Genomic DNA, 23,372 nt, shown 5'->3' with positions numbered 1-23,372 from the left:
GGGGGGGGGGGCGGTGCTCCAGATACCAGGTAACTTCTCCTAGTACATTACCTCCTCTCCCCTCTTTACTGCTGGGATTCGCAACCCTGATCCACAAAGGACGAGGCCTTGGCCAACACCAAGGGCAGACGAGGGTAAGCCATACCACACTGAACATACCACACTGAAGGTGCTTAATCTCCACAGAGGAGGAGGCCTAGGGGGTAACTTTTCTTCTGCTTAGTTTTAGCCAATCCACGTGAATCCCAAAACAAAGGGACTACACTAACAGGCCACAGAGTTAATTCTTCTGAGAAATCCAGGCCACGTAAGAACTGCTTAGTAAGAAGACATCTGTGTAAATGCCAACTGAGTTACATGTTTACAATGTAAATAAGATCTGAAATTAGAAATGCAAAGGGAGAAATTCCTACTAGGAATTAAAAATGAACACAAGTTATTCATTTCACAATTAAGCCATATTATATGCAAGATCTAGAACTGAATGCCACAGAACATGTCAAGACGTACACAGCATGACTGCTGACTTTTACGGAACTTCTGTCTGGTGGCTCAAGGAAATGGAGCAGGAAAGACCCCAGGGCACATAAAAAGATTAAAAAGTTTGAAGCAAGAACTCCCTCTAAAAATCGTAGGAGATTTTTATTAATCCCCCACCATCTACTGATCAACAGGGCAGCTAAAGCAGCACAAGTCCCCAGTCTCCATCCAGAGCAGACATACGAGCGGGGCTAGAGCAGGAGGCCCTGGGCTGACAAGGTCCTTTCGTTTCGGTCTCCCAAGAGTGTAATTTTTATAAGTGAGGGATGATCAGTCCACCAAGATCGTCCTGATGCTGCAGCATCTAATCCCACAGGTACTTCTTTCTCTTTCCTTCCAATAGCTTTCTTAATCACTTTTGATTTCTAAAAATCTTATACTGCAGTTTATAAATTGTAGAAATAGCTATTTAGATCAACAGGGCTTGTAATTTCCAGATATTAACTTCCTATACTGATTCCATTATTTGATTACTAAGAGTTTTAATTAGCAAAGGGTAAGAATATCATCGTTACAAGGAAGCACTGTGAAATAATTATAAGGTTGACACACTTAAAACTTATTTTAACCAAGATGTCCATCTGGCTGATGGGTTTGAAAGTAACAGTTGCAATTCATTTTACAATTTAATTAGCTCATTAAATTTTACATCAGCACATTATTGCTATATCAAAAATATGCTTTTTGCTGTAAATATTTTGGCTGAAAAAGCCAATGTGAAAGAAGGCAGCCTATACAGTCTTCTGTCAACTCTGGTTAGATGTGTTCTTTAACTATTCAAAGGTCACCTGCTGCTGTCCCTGCTCCAGCCCCGATCCCCCCCGTCAGTCCCCAAGACACGCCACATCCCTCCACCCTGCCCCCGCAGAGGATTCTCTGCCCAGTGCTCCATTTGGATCCCTTCCCCATCCTTCCCCTGATACCAACCCCCCCAATTTCCCCTGGCTAATTATCACCTGTTCCTCAGATCTCAGATGGATACACCTTCCTGAGGGAGTCTTCATTAGCCCCACTACCCCCATTCTCCCCAGTAAGGTTCTGTTCTCCCAGTACGACTGACTCCCAATGGCACCTAATACTTCCTCACGGCTCTCTACACACTTACAGTTATTCAGCTGCAACCTTTCCTTATCAGCTATGACATCTGTTAAGAACAAGGAACCAACAGTTCGATTCACCAATGTACTGGTGCTCAACTGGTCACCTGAGCTATCTTGACAGTTTCTTCCTACTAAAAAAATTCAACTTGTGCTTAAGTTTACCTATCGTTTTCTAATACTGCATAATGTACCTCTAAAGTTTAAATGTGTATTCACTCTGTATACACATTTTCATTTTCCTAGAAGATTTCATTTTCCTAAAGAGCATGCAAAGTTTTGAGTATTTTAAAATTAGGTTTAGATGTATGATTATGCTGAGTCATAAAAACATAAGTAATTATAAAAAGAGTGAACACTTGAAACATGTTTGAATATTATCCTCCAGGAAATCTGCTGAGGGCTAAGCCAGAAAAATTGGGCACTGTCCTGAGACCAGGAGGGACACAGAGGTACCTTTAAAAGACACCACCCAGATACATGTCCTTCCCCTCCTGCGATCAGGATGTACACTCATTAAGAGAACCTGGATTCTTGAAAACACGGATCATTCTGCTTAGGGGTGTAGCAGAAAGGTCAGGCTGGCCAAGTGTGGGTGAGAAGAGTAAGCAGACAATTTATTCCTATTCATCAGAGGACTTTTTTGCAAAACACTGAAAACTCTGCATTATAGTTTTGTAAATTACAATAAATAATCACGCTATATATGGTCAATAACAAAAGATACGGTATTACCTAATGTCCCCATATCTGTCCATACTGAAAGGACCATGCTTGACCACCATCTTGAAAGGTGGCTGGTGTTAGCAAGGCTTCCAACCACCATATGATCAGGGCCTTTAACAAAGCAATCCAGTCTCTCCAGTGTGTCACTAATGGGATTGAAACAAAAAGGTGATTCTGGCTACACTGAAAAGCATCACATAACAAGGGGTTATTATTCTTAATGACAAAAATTTCTTGTGCACCTTACTACATACATGTCAGCACAGGGTGGGGGGAGGCTTTCCAAGTATTGTCTCGTTTACGCTTCCCTGCCACCCTGAAATGCAGAAGGCGCCCCCACTTCACAAACAAGAAAGCAGGTTCAAAGGGTCTGCCCAGTGACATAGAACTGCTATGTAGTCAGAATTTAATTCTAAAGCCTTTAAACCCCGCTGGGGAAGTAAATGTTTAATGAGGTATAACAGTAAAATTACAAACCGATAAGGACTCTCTTTTCTGAAACCCTGTATTCTAAAATGGAAAATCATGTTCCCACACAGAATGCGTATGCAAACAGAACCGAGCAGCACAGTGACGGGAAGGCCGGGCGGCTCCATCACTCACTAGCCCTCTCACTCTGCCGCACGATTCGAATCCACGCCTCAGTGTGCTGTCTAATCTACCACCGGGCAGGGCCTTCAGGACACCGTACACAATGTCTAATCCACGCCTGCCAAGGGTCCACTGTTTGCAATAGCAATGCTTACTTACATCTTATTCTAAGGACTAAAGCAGAAATAACTGCACATTTACTGCAGGACAAAGCATATAATTAATCATGTTAATGCTGGGGACCAAGATTTTCTGTGTAAGAAAAACAAGATTCAAGTGTAATTCGAAAGTTTTAAAGGTCTGTAATATTAAACTTGAATTGGAAGCATTAACGTCAAATCATGACTTATATTTTTAATATGCTATATTTCCAAGCTCTTTCAACTAGAAGCAATGATAAAGTAGCAGCAAAGAGCAACCCAAGCATCCAAGATATGCTTTCTAATACCATTCCCCATAAAAAGATCAGAGCTCCTTAGAATATCGGCTGGTTTGGGTCTGGGAAAAGCAACAGAAACATGAGCCTAGGAAATCTTGAACCAAAAAACAAGGAACTTACCAAAGATTGATGAATCACATCTGGACACTAGAGTAAGCTTAAAAGGGACTCCCACAGACAAAATTCTGCCCAGCCTGAGCATCAAAAGAATAGAGCATAACTGAAAGACACTGAATATATAAAAATCCTTGAATCTATGTAATAATATTCCAAAAAATGACAGCCTTACCCAATGGGTGTGCGGGGGACCCTCTCATTTGCTACCACTGGAGGTGATTATTAAACTAACTCTTTACTCTAAAAATTGGTCCTTAAAAAAAGAGCCAATTATTTATCCTGTCTTCTCAGTAGGAACTACAAAGACTAACCAAAGAGCTAGTGAATAAGGTAAAGCTCCTTTACACAGAAGAAGGCCAGTTTATAAATGTAGAAGAAAGGATGCAGTGACAAACACCACCATTCCACAGTCCCTGACACAACTGGTTCAAACGACTGTTAATGGACACTGAAACCACCAGACAAGAGACTCATGAGGGACTAGGTACTCACAGTATCAAAGTACCACCTCATAAGCCCTAGCTGGTGTGGCTCAGTGGATTGAGCACTGGCCTGTGAACCAAAAGTACCACCTCATAGATCACTTGTCAGCTGCAAAGGGAAAAAAAGTTACCCTTCCCTGGGAGCCACCTGGCTACCACAATCTTAAGCAGTCAAAATTAACATCACCATTAAAGATGAAACCAGAGAACAAATACATTCTGACATGATGCAATATGAAGTACACAACATCAACTACAAAATCTTGGATTTAACTTAGCTCTGGCTGGTATCGTTCAGTGGGCTGAGCACCAGCCCGCAAACCGCAAGGTCCTGGGTTTGATTCCCAGCTGGGGCCCAGGCCCAGGCTGCAGGCCAGTCCCCCGCTGGGGGTGTGCAAGAGGCACCTGATTGATGTTTCTCTCCCCCTCTTTCATCCTCCCTCCCCCTCTCTTTACAAAGAAATAAATAAAATCATTAAAAAATTCACTTAAATCTAATCAAGACTTTAGATCTAATTTTCAATTTGTAAAAACTAGAGGAATATAAATGGAGTTAAACATCGTCATAAACAAATACCCAGATGAATCCGGAATGGGGGACACTCTACAAGACAGTCGCCGTCACACCTTTCAGACCAGACCCCCACCAGATTTACGTCAGGGGAGGGAGGAGGTGGGCGCAAACCATCCTACACCAAGAGAAATTTAAGAGGCATGACAAGCAAATGTAACGTGTGACACCTCTCTCAGCTCATACACTGGCCCCGTTAGTAGATCCTATATTCTCAGTAAGTACCTCCCCAAACGTGAATGTCCATGAAAACCAAACGGGAACAGAAAAGAACATTTTTATTGACTTTCCAACACACAGAAGTTAGTATTGCCCCGTATTTCACTCACCTCCACTTAGCAGCTTCATGACCAGCCACAGCTCATCTTTTACTACGAAAGACGTGTAGTAAGACACAATATTAGGGTGATTACACTGACTCATGGCTTGAATTTCTTTCTACAAACAAGAGAAAACACGGTAACTCGTTACATGCAGGCATAAAACTGTACAAGTTAGTGAATACCGGCCGGGGATCCCAAGACTCTGTCGTAGCCTTTCTGAGAGCTCTGTGGCTCTGACCACCACCAGAACAGTTGAAACGGGAACCACTCCGTGTCCCCCAGTCCACTAGGACTCTGCGCCTTGCACTCGCTACTCTAGTCACCGCTGAAACAAGAAACAAGCACCACTTACCTCGCCCGGGCCCCGCAGAGCCCCGCAGAGCCCCGCGGGGCCCTCCACAGGGACCCGCATCTTCACTTCAGGGCGCCCTTGAGGAACCATCCTGAAAAACCTCGTTGTACAGCCAGAGAGGGTAATTACAAATAAACAAAGCGTGGTTTTTTGTCCATCTGTGGGTCATTTATTTATTTAAAAATTTTGTCTCATCTCACTTTCGTGAAATGATCAATTCTCACACTAAAGGGAAAAGACTCAAACAAGTCGTAAACAAACTCCAAAGTAAAAGCCCGTGCCAAAAGTCTAAGCTTACACAATCTCCATTAATAAATTTAAGTTAGCACAGGTATAATAAAATGCCTTATAAAGCCCTGTTCCCTCTCTAATCTCATTCCTACGCCCTCACACCTCACACCCCAAAACATCCCAGTCCTAGTAACTTCAAGTGAGCCATGCTTCTTCAAACCACGGACACCGCTCCCTACTGGTCCCTCTGCCCCAAATAACCTCTCTCACTAGCCGTGCCCAGCTGAAAGCACCAATTCTTCCTTCTGAACGCAGCCCCCTCAGCTCCACAGGTTGAGTGAGGTGTCCCTTCTCTTGGCTCCCTATATATGTCCTTACATCGTGGCATATGTGTACTAAATGGTAGAACCCTGGGTGGTTGTCTGTCTGTCCCTTCTTGCTAGACGGAGAGTTCCACGAAGGTAAGTACTTAAAAGTAGATTCCTTCCCTGGCCAGGTGGCTCAGTTGGTTGGAGCACTGTCCTGTACACCAAAAGGTTGAGGGTTGGATGCCTGGTCAGGGCACATACCTAGGTTGCAGGTTCCACCCCAGGTCGGGGCATGTACGGGAGGCAACTGGTCAATGTTTCTCTCTCTCCCCGTTCCTCTCTCTCTAATAGTCAACGAATAGATCCTTGAGTGAGGATTTTAAAAAAATAAAGATTCAGCTTTTTTAAAGTACGGATTCCTAAACACCGTGGAACTTACGTGCTATACTGCAATTGCCTATTTATTTTTCTGTGTCCCTCACAAAACTGTAGGCTCAATAAGAACTAAGACTTTCTAGCACTTATCATTGTTCCTAGCCCACAGTACACCTTCAATAAATATTTGCTGAGTGAATGAATCCTACAGCACTTTATACAGGCTTTTTTACTGATTCATATATTTGACCTTGGTGTTTGTTCAGTAAAATCAATCGTGTAAAAGCTGCCCATAATCCCTGCTTCATATGAAGTACTCAATAAATACCAGTTTTTCTTTCCTCATTGTCTCTACTTGAATGTACACTGCTTTACGGCAAGGACCTTGTCCTTTGTATTTTTGCAACCCCCAAAGTCGCCAGCCCTACCTTCTGCACTAAAAGCTAAGTAAACATGAAGGAAAAGGAAGAAGGAACTAAAGGGAGCACCTGCCGGCTGATATAGTTACACAGGACTAGAAGAGATAAGTACACATGACAGGGAATACACAGGACAGCACACACATGCCAAATGAGTAGTAAAGAGAATAAACGTGCCCTGGCTGGTGTAGCTCAGTGGACTGAGCGCGGGCCTGCGAACCAGACAATCGCGGTTCGACTCCCAGTCAGGGCACATGCCTGGGTTGCGGGCCAGTTCCTGGCAGGGGCCAGTTCCCAGCAGGGGACGCATGAGAAGCAACCATACATTGATGTTTCTCTTCCTTTCTCCTTCCCTTGCCCTCTAAAGACAAATAAATAAAATATTTTTTAAAAGATAATAACGTTATAAAAATCTACAGAAAACAGTTCAGGTAGGCAAAAGTCTTCACACAGGAGGTGGCAACTAGGTTTCCTGCTGCTGGATGTGCAGATACGACAGCAGTACCAGGTGAGAGGCATAAGTAATCACAAGAAAAGGTGGAATGTGCAAGAGACAGTACAGGACACAATGAGTAACCCTGTCTGGAGTCAACAGTTCACGCTTCCAACAGGTATTTAATTTACCGAGTGCCTCCTACATGCCAGGCACAATGGTAGGTGCCCGGCCACCAGGGCGAGCCCTCGCGAAACTTGGAGTCTGGTGAAGATGTTAGACAAATACTGCTTTCCAACACACACTGAAAAGCAGTTTGATGGGGAAGTATAAGATATCGCATGACTTCATCGGAGAGTCAAATCATCGAAAAACAGGCGTGACTATCAGGGAAGGCTCCCCTGAGGAGTTCCAGTCCACCGAGACTGGTCAGAGCCTCCTGGGCCCTCCTGGGCCCTCCCGGCCCCGGCGGCCCAGGACCCCAGCACCTCCACTAGGGCCTCCAGCTTCGCACCGTGAGCGCCTTTCCGCCCCGTCCTTGCACAGGACTCGAGGCCTCTCCTAGGCACTGGTCGCGCTCTGCCCCGCCACCCAGTCTGACTGCACTGGGAGCCTCCTGGTGGAAGAGGAGACATTTTGAGCCTCGTTACGTACCCCTCGGATGGCTGTCCAACGAGTCTAGTCCTAGCACCTACGAGAGACAAATCTCCGAGCACTGCACTGTGTGCCCTGCTGAGGGAGACGCCTGTGAGGAAAGTCTCTGGAGAAAAGAAATTTAGTAAGAGCTGAGAGCTGACTCTCCCATCACACTTAGCAAAGGCTGTCAAACAAGAAAACATTTTGACAAGGGAAAGGAGCAACGCCCTGCCCCCTCAGTGACAACTGTCACACACGGCGCACACCTGCAGTCAGTTCACCTCACCTTCTCTGGAGAACGCAGGGCACCGTTTTGCATTAAAACAAAGAATTTTGAAAACAATTTTTAAAATCACCACATTTCCAGTTTACTGCATTGATCTACTAGATTTTTTAAGGTAAACTGAAGGGCTTCATCCCTCTCGGAAACACAGCCCGTGGCACTGGGATCTCTGGTTCTGACAACATGAACACACAGATAAATGAGGCATTATTTATCCTCCTCGGGTGTCTCCTGGGCTTAGTGGGATCTTACCTGCTCCCCGGCCCCCCAAGTAAAGCCAATTAATCTTAAACTTGCTTTACTAAACATCGCTTATTTGCCAAATATATACACACTACATTTGCAACATAAAGCTTACTGGAATATGTGGCCAAAACTTAAGGAGATCTGACTACCGTTTTTCCGTTTATTAAGCTGTATCAGATTTCCATTCCTCTAAAAGACAGGCCCTACTGTGCTGACACAAATGTTACTTTCAAGAATGTCAGGTTATATTTTAGAAGCAATGTTCTTCCCAATTTTGAACTAAGATTATAATCATTTTGTTAGTATCACATGAAGTAGAAAACAATAGACTTTAGTCAGAAAGACCTAAGATTTAATCCAGACTCTGTCACTTATCATACGATTTCCTTGCCTTGCCTACAAAACGGAGCCGCCTCCCATCCCACGGATGTTCATGGGGTTAAAGTACCTGTGAGTGCCCAGCACTGAACAGGTGTTCACTATTTCTTATCTTCATGGGAACTCACTCAAGTTATTTAAACTCTGTGCCACAGTTTCTTTAGTCAAGAAGTAAATACTTTCATTCATCTTTACATATTATGTAAAATAACTGGCAAATGAGAGGAATTCGCATTGGGCTTCTCAAACTCCAGGCTTAGTATGTAAGCTACAAATACTACTTTTCTTTAACAGAATGAGTTTACAACGTTGATTTTTTCATAATCACTGCCACTCGAATGTCCAAATGATGCTCGCACAGGTGTCTAAACTTTTGGCATCTCTGGGTGACACTGGAAGAACAGGAGCTGTCTTGGGCCACACATTAAATACATAAACACTCACCAAAACCAAAAAGTCTCATAATGTTTTAAGTAAATGTACAATTTTGCTTTGGGCCGCATTCATAGCTATCCGGGGCCGCACACGGCCCTCGGGCTGTGGTTTGGACACCCTTGCACAGTGTTACTGGCACCTGTAAACCTAAGGTCAATCACACAGGATTTCAATCAATGTCTCCTTCCAAGTGAGTGTTCTCCCACCAAGGACAGCTCAAGGTCACTCCAGTAACGGACTTCTTTNAACCAAAAAGTCTCATAATGTTTTAAGTAAATGTACAATTTTGCTTTGGGCCGCATTCATAGCTATCCGGGGCCGCATGCGGTCCTCGGGCTGTGGGTTGGACACCCTTGCACAGTGTTACTGGCACCTGTAAACCTAAGGTCAATCACACAGGATTTCAATCAATGTCTCCTTCCAAGTGAGTGTTCTCCCACCAAGGACAGCTCAAGGTCACTCCAGTAACGGACTTCTTTGACTTCCGCCCATGCACTGCCAATGCCTGAAGAAACACATTCATCTCATCTTCTAAAAGTTCAATATATAGTTCTATTCTCTCTTTTCTTTTTATTCCAAGTATTCCCTAATACTCAGTCAGACTACACCAGAAATTAAATCCAATCTGGGACACTGGAAAAAACTTCTGGACTGTCAGATTATGCCAGTCCTAATTCCTGCTCTTTCTATCACTAGCTATATATGATCTCAGAGAAATTACTTAATAAAATAGCAATATTAGTTCATATTTGTATGACAATTTATATAGTTTTTGAGCACTATGTCACTTGATCTGCAAGAAAAATCTCATGAGATCCATTTTGAGCCAAAGAAACTGAGCATTTATAAAGTTAAACATTTTGAAAAACCACCTTATTCCCCTTGTTGAGCAGTTACTACATACTTAAAACTACTCTGGGTGCCGTGGTGCATAAAAGAAGTCCCAAACAAGTGTGAGTGCGACTGGCTTTTAATGCCACAGAAACCTCTCTCACAGCTGAGGGTCCTTGGGACCCCCTTCTTCTCTCTTCCCCTGTCCTTTGCAGGAGCCAACGCTGCCTGTGGTTACCCTCTCTCTCAACTCAATGGTCAGAACGCAGGTTCGAACCACGTTGTTAGGGGAGCGCAGCTTTTCAAAGGGCATTCTATTTGATCCAGGAATCACAACTGCATGACACTACTTCAAGGAAAAAGAAGTAAGCAAGCATCATTTATAACAATAAAAAAGAGGAAGCAAGGTAACTGTTCCATACTAGAGAAAGGGGTAAATAGAGTGTGGTCTACCTACTTACTGGGATACCACCCACCTGTTGAAAATTGAATTAATTCACATGTAGAGACACAAAAAGAATTCTGCGATAAACTTTTCAACAAAAAGAACAAGTATATGATTATATTACCATAAACATACAAAGAGGTTTAAATGTGCAGCCTAAAAGACTGCACAGCGAGCGCTAGCTGATCTCTGAGTGAGAGGATTACAAACCATGTATTTTCTCTCTACCTACCTGAATTTTTACATATTTTACAGTAAATATGACTGTTAATGTTTTTAAAAAGGAATAAAAACTTCACGTATTCCCCACTTTAACAGGAAATGTACAAGATTAGCCCCCCGACTTAAGAAACAGGAGACATGCATACCAGAAGCTCATCCATGCTCGTCTGACATTTCTCAAGGTTTATCCGTTTGATTGCCACTTTCTCCTTTTTAGGGGCACAATATGCTGCTTGGACCACAGCCGTTGCTCCACTCCCTGCAGATAAATACATAAATGAGTATGTAAATAGATGGGCAGATAAAAACATAACATTTCTAATTCCCGCACAATTTAAACAAGAGAAGTTAATCCTTATCTTGTTCCTACACTCAACAGAGGCACAGAAACACTCTAAGAAGCAGGGTGTCTATAAAAGCAGAAGCCTCAACCATTTCACAGAACTGCCAATAAATACCAGTACCAAAGGAAAAGAAAAAAATTAAAACTGCAAGGTTTCCAGTTCTAGAATTTGACGGTGTAGGCCACATGTCCCTGCTCCTCTGAATACACTAGAAATACTTCAACAATCAAAAAATGACTCTGTAATGGGGAAAGAAGGTGAACTGGCTGGGGAGCTCAGAGTGTAAAGAAGAACACCACTGTGAGTTCACTGGGTTTTCCTTTTGTCTCCCCTATGTCCATGAGTGGGCACCAGGGCAGTCTGCAACCTAAAACAACCAACATAGGTAGACAGATAAATACAAGAGAAAACCCAGCTTTCTGGCCAAAGGACTTCCCCAAAATGGAAGCTCAGCAGAGACCCGGAAGGAGAGAGATTCCCCAATCACCCAGGACAGTGGGGGGCCCAACCCACCACAGCCTCAGCAGGGCCTCCACCCCAGACTCAGACCCAGGCAGCAGTAAGCCAGATCCACCGCAGGGGCAACTAGGTCCCAGTTCCACGCCCGGGGCAACATCCAGCCGAACTGCCCTAAGCAGCAGCAGCAGAACTGGGAACCCAGGCCGCCCGCCCACCAGCCAGCCCCAGAAGAACAAAGCAACAGAGACTGGTACCTGCAAGAGTTCTGAAAACTGAATTATCATAGGGATCACACAGCTCACAAAAGTAGGCCAGGGCCTGCACACTAAATCTAAATAGATTAACTGCCTACTAACACAGAAGATTTAACCAGAACCAACAGTCTCCTAACATCAGTACCCTAAATGTACAGGATATAATAAAAAATCATAATCATAATCACACATCATATCAAGATCCAGGGAAAACACACTTACATGAGAAAAGACATTTGCACTGATGTCAACATCAAAATGAATCACATGTTGAACTTTAAAGCAGCCAATATAAAAATGCTTCAACAATTAGGAATTCTTCTAAAACAACAAAAAATAATGAAAAATCTCAGCAAAGAAATAGAAATGACAAAAAGTACCAAATGAATTTATACAACTACAACATACAGTTTCCAAAATAGTTTACTCAATCTAAACAACAGACAGATAATAGACAAAAAACAAAAACAAAATCCCACAGATCCTCGGGTGGGAGAATAACAAAAGTTCTAAAGTCCAAGTGGTAAGTAGAATAAAGCCCCTCTCCAAGAGGTACAAGTCGGAATCCTTGGAACCTGTGGATGTAACCTTACACGGCAAAAACTCCGTGCGTGTTATTAAGCTAAATGGAGGGTGGGGAGATTATCCTGGATTACCTGGGTGGGCCCAATGTAACTGGACTGGCCAGGATGATTCGAGCCCTGAGCCAAGGAGCAAGTACTGATACATGAAACAACATGGGTGAACCTTGAAAACATCACGCTATGAAAAGTAAAAAAATCACAAAAGACCACACAGTGTGTGACTCCATTTACATGATGTATCCAGAACAGACAAATCTGTGGAGACAGAGTATAGATTAGCAATTGCCAGCAGCCAGGAGAAGAGAACAGGAAGTTACTGCCTGACGGGTCCAGGATTTCTTTCCGTTGTGATGGAAATGCTGCGGAACCAGACAGCGGTGATGGCTGCCAAACACTGTGAATATACTGAAACCCACTGAATTGTACTCTTTTAAAATAGTAAATTTTATGTTATGTGACTTTTATCTCAATTTTTAAAAAAGATAAAGAAACACTACAGATTACTTTAACTCACAAGTCTACAATTCAGAAAAAAAATGGACCAAGTCTTTGAAAACAACTACCTACCAAACTCAGCCAGAATGAAGCAGTTAACTTGAATAATCCTATTAACTATTTTAAAAATCAAATTTGTAATTTAAAAGTTCTCCCCCCCCAAAAAAAAAGCCACAGATGGTTTCAATGGACAATCTTACCAAAGACTGAAAAAATTAACAGCCATTTTATACAATATTTTCCAAAAATGGAAGAAGTGGGACCCTTTCCAACTTAGTTTAAGAAGCCAGTATTACCAAGACTAAAACCAGACAAAGATATCACAAGAATACTACAGACCAATCTCTCTCATGAACTTAGCGGCAAAATTCTTAACAAAATATTAGCAAATCAAATTCAGCCATGGATAGCATAGCACAACCAAGTGGTACGTATCCCAGGGATGCAAGGCCCGCTCGGTATTTTTTTTAATCAAAATCAATGTAATGCACTATATCAACGGATTAAGAAAGAAAACCATCTGATCATATCGACACAGGAAAAACATTTTTGAAAAAAACCCACACCACTCATGATAAAAAGCTCTCAGCAAACCAGGGATAGAGGAAAGCTTCTTCAACTTCATAAAAAACATCCACAAGAAATCTTTACAGGTGGTGACACACTTTACCATGAAAGACTGAGCCCTGTCCCTGGAAGACGGGGACAAGGGAAGGATGCGCCTGTCCTCGCCACTCTCACTTATCACAGTACTGCAAGTCCTGCCACCGCAATCAAACAAAAAGAAAAAAATAAATAAAAGGCATCCAGAAAAGAAGAAATAAAACTGCCCCTGTTGGTAGATGAGATGATTGTCAATTAAAAAACAAAACAAAACAAAATGAAACAAGAAATATTCCAGAAAAGCTCCTAGGACTAAAAAGAGTTTAGCAAGGTTGCCAGAAATAAAATCAACACGCGAAAACCAACAGCATTTCTGCAAACCCACAACATACAAGTGGAAACCAAAATTTTACAACCCAATACTGTTTACAACTACTCCCCCAAAATTCATTCAAATGAATGAATCCAATAAAATGTGAACAGAATACATTCTCTGAGTATAAAATTCCAATGAAACAAAGAGATCTAAATAATTGAAGAGACACACGGTGTGTCATGAATTTTAAAAACTTAACACAGTGAAGATGTCCATACTGCCCAAACTGACTATTTATAGGTTGAATGCAATTTTGAAAATATTTCATCTCTTCTTTAAAGCAGGTTCCTTCACATGCAATTTTTCAAACTACAAATCAACTTACTGGCTTCGACCATCATTTTTCTTAGAGTAAAAAGAATCAAACAGAAAACATCAGTATGCATTCCACATAATAAAAGAAAACGTTACTTTATACAACTTCCATTTCAGTATAAACACACACACAAATGTGTAAAAGGTCCCCCTTAAAAATGGTTTAGTTGAGCTGCGAGAGCTCCCACTCCAATGGCCTCTAATAAGCATCAGCCTGACAGGAAGAATAATACAATGGCAAGTATAAAACAATTTCCAATAAAACGTTCTAGCTCAAACTTTCACTGTTTCACACTGTTATGCATTTCAATGAACTGTTCCCTACACCCCCACTTCTTCTACTCGTCTGTCCTCCATAGCTAGTTCTTTAACTGCAGAATTAGCATCCATTATACACCAGAATGGGTTAATGCAAAATACAAGTGAACTTTCTCCTGAAATCCTTCCTCTCCTGAGACAGAAGAGGAGCTGCCCAAAGGTATGATGGGAACTAAAAAAGCATTCAGAGTCTCTCTCCACTTTACTAGACTCAGGAATTTAAAAGAGAAGGCAAAAAAATGAGTATTATTCCTATCAAATGAACCAAATCATTTGAAGATATTTTCCCCAAAATCGTAACCAGCCATCACTGTAGGAGATACATATTCGAAAGACTTTAAGTATTTTTTAAGTAAGGTTTTGCACTTACTACAGAGCTAGCCCCGACTGTTCTTTACACAAGATGACTATGGCATTGTCACCTGAAGCATGAAAAATATGAGAACTTACAATTTTGTGAACCCTCTTCTACAATAAATAAGGCCTCTTGTCAGAGTCAAGTTGAAAATTAAAGCTCCTAGAACTGGTGAAACAGCTGAAAGAATAGTCATAAAAATCATGCTATTCTAGCCACACAAAGATTAAAGTAGAGACACACAGCCATGTGCTCTGAGTAATCATTCAAGCAGCCTGACATTTTGCAATGAATCATCCCCTTCTCTCCTGCTCACTGTAGTGATCTTCCGTCTCAATGGACTGTAACTCCATCCTTCCAGAGCCTCCAGGCAAAAATCTGCAACTCTCACATCTATCCCAACAGCACATCTCTAATTTCAAAATATGTCGGATCCAACATCTGACTGCTTCTTACCACTTCCACTACTACCTCTCTCTCCTGGATAGCCTCTCCTTCCACCCTTGAACTCTTACAAAACTATTCCCCAGCAGCAGCCCATATTATCCTTTTAAAACATAAGCCAGATCATAGTAATCCTCTGCTCAAAACCCGGCAATGATTTTCAAGCTCACTGGAAGCCCCAAAGTGCCCACAATGGCTCACAAGGCTTCACACGACCTGATGGTCAGGACCACACATCCCCACCACCTTACTCTTCCGATCTCCTGTCCTGCCGGCCTCCATCTCCTGTCTCTCTCTCTGCTCTAGCCCCTCTGGCCTCTGTTCCTTAATCACCACCCCATGCTGCTCCTTCAGTGCCTTGCTACTGCTGCTCCCTCTGCTTGGAACAAACTTCCTGCAGACCACCACAGCATCCACTTCGTCAGCTCCTTCAAGTCTCTCCTCCAATGTCACCTGCTTAGTGAGGCTTCCACTGCTCTACTGAAAACTCACCTCGGTCCCTGGCAGGTCCCAACCCCTCTCCTTGCTTATCTTTGTCCACCAGATCACAAACTCCAAAGGAGCAGGGATTTTACTGCTGCTTTTCGGTCAGCTTTACTGCTGTGTCTTCAGCATCCAGAGCAGTGGCAAGAGTTCAGTATTTGTTGAACAAATTAGTCAATCAAGTAGTGGCATATTAATATTTTCAAGAAAAAAAATCACCTGTTTGGGACAGAACAGGCACAAAGAGAGCCTGGCATTCATGGGTATAAATGTTAACACCATGAGTATTAACATTTACTGAACACATGTTCTGTGTACCAAGTACTATGCTGAGCTTTCTTTACTTGTGTTCAGTTTTTCCATCTACCCCCGACAATAATCTCAGAGTTAGGGGTTACTGATCTGACACAGCAATGTAAGCATGTGTAAGACTTAGGTCATAAATTAGTAAGAGGCAGAGTAGGGCCTAGAAACCAAAGGACATCATGTTTCAACACCATGCTCTTAATTGGTTGGTAGGCAGCTTGCCTCTTTAGGTTAAAGCTAACATTTATTAACCAATTACTACGTGTCAGGTTAAATTATTTACTTTCAATGTCTTATTTAACTATTTTAATTTTTAAAAAAACAGTCAAGGCCAACATTTGTGGGTGTCTATCCAACATACAACTTCACTTCTTCTTTAACAACAAAACTTTCTGCTAACTTTGTTTGAAGGAACAATGTGCCCAGCTAAAAAGCTTCATTACACAGCCCCCCTTGCAAATGGCCAAATTACACAGTTCTGGCCAATAAAATAGAAATGGAAGTCACTGAGTAAGGCTTCCAGGAAAGAAAGTCCTCTGAAAGGGAGCCAACTCAGTTGTCACGTGCCTCTGTCCTTTTGCCATACTCTTCCAGCCTCCGACACAAGCACGAGACTCTCGGTGAAACAATTATCTTGCAACTATGAGAATGCGAGTCATGTGCTAAAGTGCAGTGGAAGAAAAAACTAGGAGCCTGGGTGCTACTCCAGTTTTCTCATATGTAAAGGAGGAAAAAGTATTTTGCTAAGCTACTATTATTTATTTTCCATTACAAGCAGCCCCATGCAATCCTATGTGGCTGTTGGTCCAAAGCTGGCCTCACTGCAAATGTCACCACAGCTAAGTCTACCAATCAGGGGAAGAAAACCCACTAAGCACTGCTATCATCACTGCTAACAGCACATGACGTCTGTCACGTTTACGGAGGGGTGCGAGGAATCTGCATGTGGAAACCACTATTTTAGACATGCAAATATGTGGCTAGTGAACAATGAGTGAAAAGGAAAAAGGAGAGGGGAAAATCATGCCCCGGGGGTCATCTTCACCACAGTGTCAAAGCCAGAAGAGTCATACCTGACTAAAAACAGATCCTAGAGAAAAGGTTCTCTACATCCAGTCTGAGGTAAACAGCAGGTATTTACTGAGACCTCTCAAGGTGGATCCCAACAAAAGGCACACGGCACAGCCCTCGACAGACTGGGTTCCCACGTGTTGCCTCACTGCAAACACCGGAGGGCCTTACACAGCTGTACTACCTCATACAACGTAAATCCTGAAATCCATCTAAACTTGAATGAGATCTGGGAGCAAGAAAAAAAGACGCAATGATGTTCTATTAAGGATTAACACAGATGTAAAATATTTGTGTCCCAAGATTTCAAAGCGTGCTTTAGTTCAGTATTTTATGGCAATATCAAAAATTAGGAAATGTAAGGACCAGGAGAAAAAGAGAGAGTTAACAGCAACTGTCTTATGAAGCATTTAAAATAAGCTAAACACTCACTACAAACAACTACATGTACTCCACACATCAGCCTCAGTGACGCAGGTACCACCTTCCCACTTTAGAGCCAAGAAGGCGACACTAACACCACTTATATCATCCAAGGTCACACAGGTTGTAACAGGTAAAGTCAGAATCTGAATCCAGGTCAGTCTAGCCCCAAACCCATACTTTCACCGTTGCTTCAACACGTCAACTACAGTATAACCAACACCTGGGTGGAAATTCTAATACAGTAACAGGGGTTTGAAAGGAGCTCATAACACTCCTTTCTGAAAAGATAAACGATTTATAACATTTTTTACAAGTAAATATACTTAAAGAACTTAAAATCTTGCCGAAGCATGTTTAATATAATAAAATTCTTTTTTAAAGATATTTGTTTATTTATTTTTAGAGAAAGGGGAAGGGAGGGAAAAAGAGAAGGAGAAATATCAATGTGTGGTTGCCTCTCACACACTCCCAACTGGGGACCCGGCCTGCAACCCAGGCATATGCCCTGATCGGAAATCGAAACAGGGACCCTTTGGCCCGCAGGCCAGCACTCAATCCACTGAGCCACACCAGCCAGGGCTAAGATAATAAAATTGTCTAAAAGGAAGTCCTTTTAATTCCCACCCTGAACACTTTTAGTATGTTCGAGGAAGAAAATTTTCTCCATAGAATTTTGCCAGAAAAAGGGGGAACAAAACAGAATGTATGAAATATTAACCCCACAAATATCACAGTGCTGAGTAGCACATGTGAAAAAAGTTACAGTTCAAATAAATGCATGTGCTTTGATGAGAAAGGAGACGCCATTATACCATTTCCCAAAGCACAACCCAAAAACGGGCAAAAGATTTGAGTAGACATTCCAGCAAAGAAGATCTATGGAATGCTAATGACCACGTGCATAAAAAGATGCTCAACACCAGGGAAACACAAAACAAAACCACAGTGAGATTCCACTTCACACCCACGAGGGCAACTACAATCAGGGTGACAGGCAGCAAACGCTGGCAAGAGACCGCACCCTGCATCCGTCACTAATGTGACCGTAGAATGGTACTCACTTTAAGTTAAACATAAATTTGCCACATGATCCTGCGATTCCACTCAAGAAAAATGAAATGTGTTCACATAAAGATCTGATGTGAATGCTCACAGCCAAAAAGCAGAAACCCAACATCCATCAAATGGTGTCCAAAAAAAAAAAAAAGGAATATAATGGACAGTACAGGCCACAACATGAATAAAATTTTTAAAAAAAACAAATAAAAGAAACCAAACACAAAGGATCACACAGTACATGATTATATTTATATGAAAAGTCCAGAAAACGCAAATCTATAGCAACAGAAAGTAGATTTGTGGTTGCCTGGAGCCTGGGGTGGGGACAGGGAGTGACTGCAAATGGACATGAGACAGCTTTCTGGAATGATGGAAATGTTCTAAAATTGGATGGTGGTGATGATTGAACTGTAAATTTACTTAAAAACTACAGAACACTACATTTAAAACAGGTGGATCTTATGGTATATAACTTATACCTCCACAAAATTGTTTTAAAAAATGGAAAAATACTATGCTAATTGAAAGAAGCCAACACAAAAGACCATATTATATGATCCCATTTATATGAAATATCCCAAAAGGGCAAATCTATAGACAGAAGCAGATAGGTGGGGGGCTGGGGTGGGGCAGGGAGTGACTGTAACAGGCACCAAAGATCTCAATGAGGTGATGAAAATGTTCTAAAGCTGGAGTATGCTCATTGGTGCAACTCACAGTAAATTTACTTTTAAAAAATCACTGAATTTTATACTTAAAAATGGGTGAATTTTGTGGTATTAAGTTATACGTCAGTAAAGTTATTTTTAAAATAAGGTGGTCCAATCACATTGGAGTGCTTAACCTTTTATCCATGGAGCACTCTGAGAAGATGAAGACCAACCCCCCTCCCGGAAGGCTGAGCGCGGCCTCTCTCCACTCCCCGGCACCCCACGGTCGGAGGACGCCGCCTCTCTAAGTATCTGCAGCCCTGTGCCACTTCCACAGCAAAGGCTCTAAGAACGACCACAAGCATCCTCTTCGCCCTAGAAAGAAACCAACAGGAAAGCAAAACTGCTCTTCTAAGATGATCACAGGGACTCTTTGCTTTTCAGACTTCACTTTGGAATGTCCCACTTAATCCCCTTCTTCAGTACGAAACTGTGAGGGGCCCAGAAGCAATCGGTCAAGACAGAGCGCGGCTAGCTGTCTTTAGAACCAACCAGTCTGTGTCAGATAGCATGCAGCAAGAACACAGGCCCATGGAGTGACTTAGGGGAAAGATGTGATGTCTCTCGGATAAAACTTAGCTCAGATTTGTTCTGAAACAAGAGGCAAGTGAAAAAAAAAAAGAAATATGACAAAGTTTCTCTAAAACACAGATACAGTACAATAAACACTCACACCCCCAAGGTAGCTAACGAGTTTTCCATCAGTCTTTTTGCTATGCAACTAATTTTAGAACAGGATGCTGATCTAGCAAAGCAGACAATCTCCTCCCTCCAATACACACGGGTCTGCTCATGTCAATCGGATTGAGCTTCTTCTGTTTAGCTGAGCTCACCCCTTTTTGATTTCTAAAGTCACTGGATTATTGTTGTCCAACAAATACTCCCCTCATCATCCCCAGTCCCTACACTCTCCCAATCACGGTGCCTGTCTGAGAATTACCAGTCTATGTTTGTGCAAGTTTTGCTCTCTGCCAACTGGTATTGTTGGACCACCTTCAAATACACTCCTCACACAACAGCCAGACCCACTGGATGTCCCCGCTTGGAGCCCTCCAGTAACGCGCAGAATTCCAAAACCCTTACCAGGGCTGACAAGGTCCTTAAGATCTGGCCTCTCCCTTACCTTTATTTCTATCCTTGCCAGCCTTCCTTCGGCTCCTAAAACACATCAACCTTTTTCCCTCCTCAGGACCGACCTTCACCTTTTCTCATCCCTCAGTTGGAAAAACCTCCCCTAGGCTCCTTAGCTTCCTTCTCATCCTTCAGTGCTCAATTTAAAATGCCTCAAAAGGAAGATTTTTCCTTGAAGTCACCCTAACGAGGTCTACAGGTTATTCCCTATCAGAACATCTTATTTTCTTCCTGGCACTTGCCAAAACCTGTCACTGTTTTTATTTATCTGCTTATTTGAAGTCTCCCTCCTTGACTAGAAAGTCAGTCTGAAACAGTCGGAAGTTGTGTTCACGGTGCTCAGTTCGGTACCTGCTGCTCCTCGGCTCCACCCCAGCTCCACCCCAGCAATGTCTGGCATTTCGTGGGCACTCAAGGTTTCTCGCACGGATGCGGGAATGAACTAAAGCACCCTATCCCATAATCCCCCAAATAGGTGGCTGAGACACAATTCTAATATCCCTTTTTTTGGCACACCCTTTAAAGGCCTGCAGTTTTTTTTCTCTCCAAGACGCATCTGTCGCTCAGGTTGAAACATCTATCACTACACAAAGCTCTCGTGAGCCCCTCAAAACCAAGACACCCCGCCCCAGCAGGCGCGCCACTCAAAATCCCCTCCCCGCCTCACCCACGCGCGGTACAAACCCCCGAGAACCACGAGTGCCCATTAATATCTGTGAGTCCTGCGCTCTGCGAGCTCCCGCGTGTCACCCTCTGCCCAGAGCGGCGCCTCCCCACTCAGTGGCGCCAGCTCTCACCGATCACCTCCTGCAGCTCGTAATCGTCCCTGTTGATGGACCAGGGCAGGGCGCTCGAGTCCTCGGACATGACGGCAGCACAGCTCTCGGTCCTCCCTCAAACTCGCTGACCTCTCTCCTCTTCTCGCCGCGCTTCTCCCCACCCCCAACCGCTGCCGCCGAGACCCCACCAATCTCCTCGAGAATAGTCACGGGTCCGAACGCCGCCTGGGTGCGGGGTCACAGCGCGGCACAGCGGCGGGGACTCGAAGCTCCAGCGGACCTCGCCTCCTGTTCTTCCGCGCCCGGCACTCTTCGGCCCGGTCCAAGTCCCGGCCTCGGCCTCAGCTGCAGCAGCTACAGAAGCCTCGCCTGCGCCCGGCCCCTCTGTCCCGCCCTCCACCCCAGCCCCACGCACGGGCCAAACTTTCCCTTCACCTGCCGACACGCAGCGCGCTGACGTCACCGCGCCGGTCACGCCCCTCCTCGGCCCCGCCTCTCCAGCCGCCATCTCAAGTGTGGCTAGATTAGCAGCGAGCAAGCAAGAAGCCCGAGAATGTGGCAGTTGACAGTTCAAGGGAAGGGATGCTTAGGAAGGATGTCAGCGAGGATACCGGAAAGACATGGAGAAGAGTCTAAATAGCACACCAGCAGTAGCCACACTAAGCATGGCGACCAAGGGCGGCCGAGTAGAGGGATGGAGCCACTTCTGGTGGCGGGGGCACGTTGCCTTCTCCGTAGTCGCATTCATTGGTTTGTTTGAGAAGGGATCCGAAAGGCAATGGGTGTGTGTGGACATCAATCATGTGTTAGTCCTGCCTCCAGGCTCTCAATGCGCTCCCCCGAGCTGGGGCTCCGGTCCTTTAAGATCGCTAGTAGCTTGCTGGTGTTCCCTTCTCCAGATCGACGTCACGGCGTAACCGTCACACCCTCGAGTCGTGCAAACGGTTCCGCAGGGTGTGGAGAGACTCGAGGGAGTAGCTGGGTGGGGTAGCCCTTGAGTGTGGAAGGCAGCCAACTAGGATAAAAGGCCCTGGGCTACGGACGGAGTGGAACTGGAAGCTTGCCCCGTGACGACACTTTTTTCTAGGCGGAAGTTCTCCCTGCAGCGCCCATTGAGGTTCTCTCAACAGCCTCCCGGGGCTGCGAGTGAATTCTGTCCATTCTCAACTTTGAATCTGGAGCTCAAATGACCATCGGCCTCGGGGGCCTCGGAAAGTTGGGGGGCAGTCACGGTTTAACCCCCTGAAGCAGCTTGGGCCATTACACAAAGTGAGATTTGGCCCGTTTCAAAGGCTTTGACTTTTGTGTGACCTCACGGAACCAGTTTTCTCGGATTGACCACTTAGGTTCACGGGCAAAATGAGTGAGATGAAAATTGAACGTGCTTGGTAAAATGGAAAAAAAGTGTATGAACGTGGACTGGGCTAGGTCAAACATCTCCCAGACCTACCCTCTGCAGTCATAAGGAAGAGGCCTTCACCCAGGTCTCGGGAGCCCCGTGCTGATTGATCTCTGTTTCATGGAGGAGGTGGCATTTGTACCAGACCCTGCAAAGTTAACATGATTTCAACCTGTGGAAATTGATAGGATATTACAGTCACGGCAAAGGAGCCAGAGTTCCCGAGTATGAAAGCATAGCACAAACCTTGCTGTGGAAAGGTATCAGCCATTACTGACACCATTTTTACTGCTATATGTTGGGGAGTTTGGAGAAGACCGCTGTGAGAAAAACAAAAATGGAGAGGAAGCCAGCCATACAAAGAGTGTTTTAAACAGGTTATAAAAGGGTTTTAGACACCTTGAAGCTATCAGTAAATCCTCTCATTCTTGTTGGGCAGCTGTGTTTGGCTCCCTCAGTAATCTTTTGGGGAAGGGAGAAAAGTGAAGCTAGGGTGGCTCTGGAGCCCTGGCCCTAATAGTAAAATATCACCGAATCTTACCAAGTTTTCTTAAAAGTATGACATATTTGCCTGGAGAGAAGGACCTTGTTTTTCAGACATTTTCAAAGGAGCCCTTGTCTTAGTTTGGGTTTCTCCCAAAATCAGGCTCTGGATCAGGGTTTAGATGCAAATAGTTTATTTAGGAGGTGACTCCAAGCAGCACTGAGGGAGGGAGACAGGAAAGGAAGGAATGTCATTAAAGGGCGCGTTAATGAGGGATTCCTGTGTGGGCTCAGTCCCCCTGTGCACCGGCTGAGAAAGGAGCACATGTCAGAATGGTGCCACAGGCAGGAAAGCTGAGGTGTCTACCCACCGACGCCTTCCCCTCTTTAGTGTGTCAGTGCCCCTGCACTTCTACGCGGCTCAGTGCTGGGAAAGGCACACTCCCAGAGTCAGACGAGGCACCTGGGCAAGAGACACCGTCCTCCGAGTGCACCAGA

General features: G+C 43.9%; 1 protein-coding gene across 1 annotated transcript in view; it reads right to left on the bottom strand.

Annotated features, from left to right (window-relative positions):
• The window catches only part of OXSR1 (oxidative stress responsive kinase 1), a 74,951-nt gene extending 53,536 nt beyond the window's left edge, over positions 1 to 21,415 (bottom strand). Inside the window, exons 1-3 of the mRNA XM_037030370.1 lie at positions 21,011 to 21,415; positions 10,627 to 10,739; positions 4,893 to 5,001 (exon numbers count right to left, since the gene is read on the bottom strand). Of these exons, the coding sequence (XP_036886265.1) occupies positions 4,893 to 5,001; positions 10,627 to 10,739; positions 21,011 to 21,080 (292 nt within the window). The 5' untranslated portion in view covers positions 21,081 to 21,415. The remainder of the gene's footprint in view (positions 1 to 4,892; positions 5,002 to 10,626; positions 10,740 to 21,010) is intronic.
• Between the last annotated feature and the right edge of the window lie 1,957 nt (positions 21,416 to 23,372).

The sequence above is a fragment of the Sturnira hondurensis genome, unplaced genomic scaffold (assembly GCF_014824575.4).
Source record: "Sturnira hondurensis isolate 20B ecotype Veracruz unplaced genomic scaffold, ASM1482457v3 Scaffold0020787, whole genome shotgun sequence".
In the NCBI taxonomy this organism is placed as follows: domain Eukaryota; kingdom Metazoa; phylum Chordata; class Mammalia; order Chiroptera; family Phyllostomidae; genus Sturnira; species Sturnira hondurensis.
This window is presented reverse-complemented; position numbering and strand designations above follow the sequence as displayed.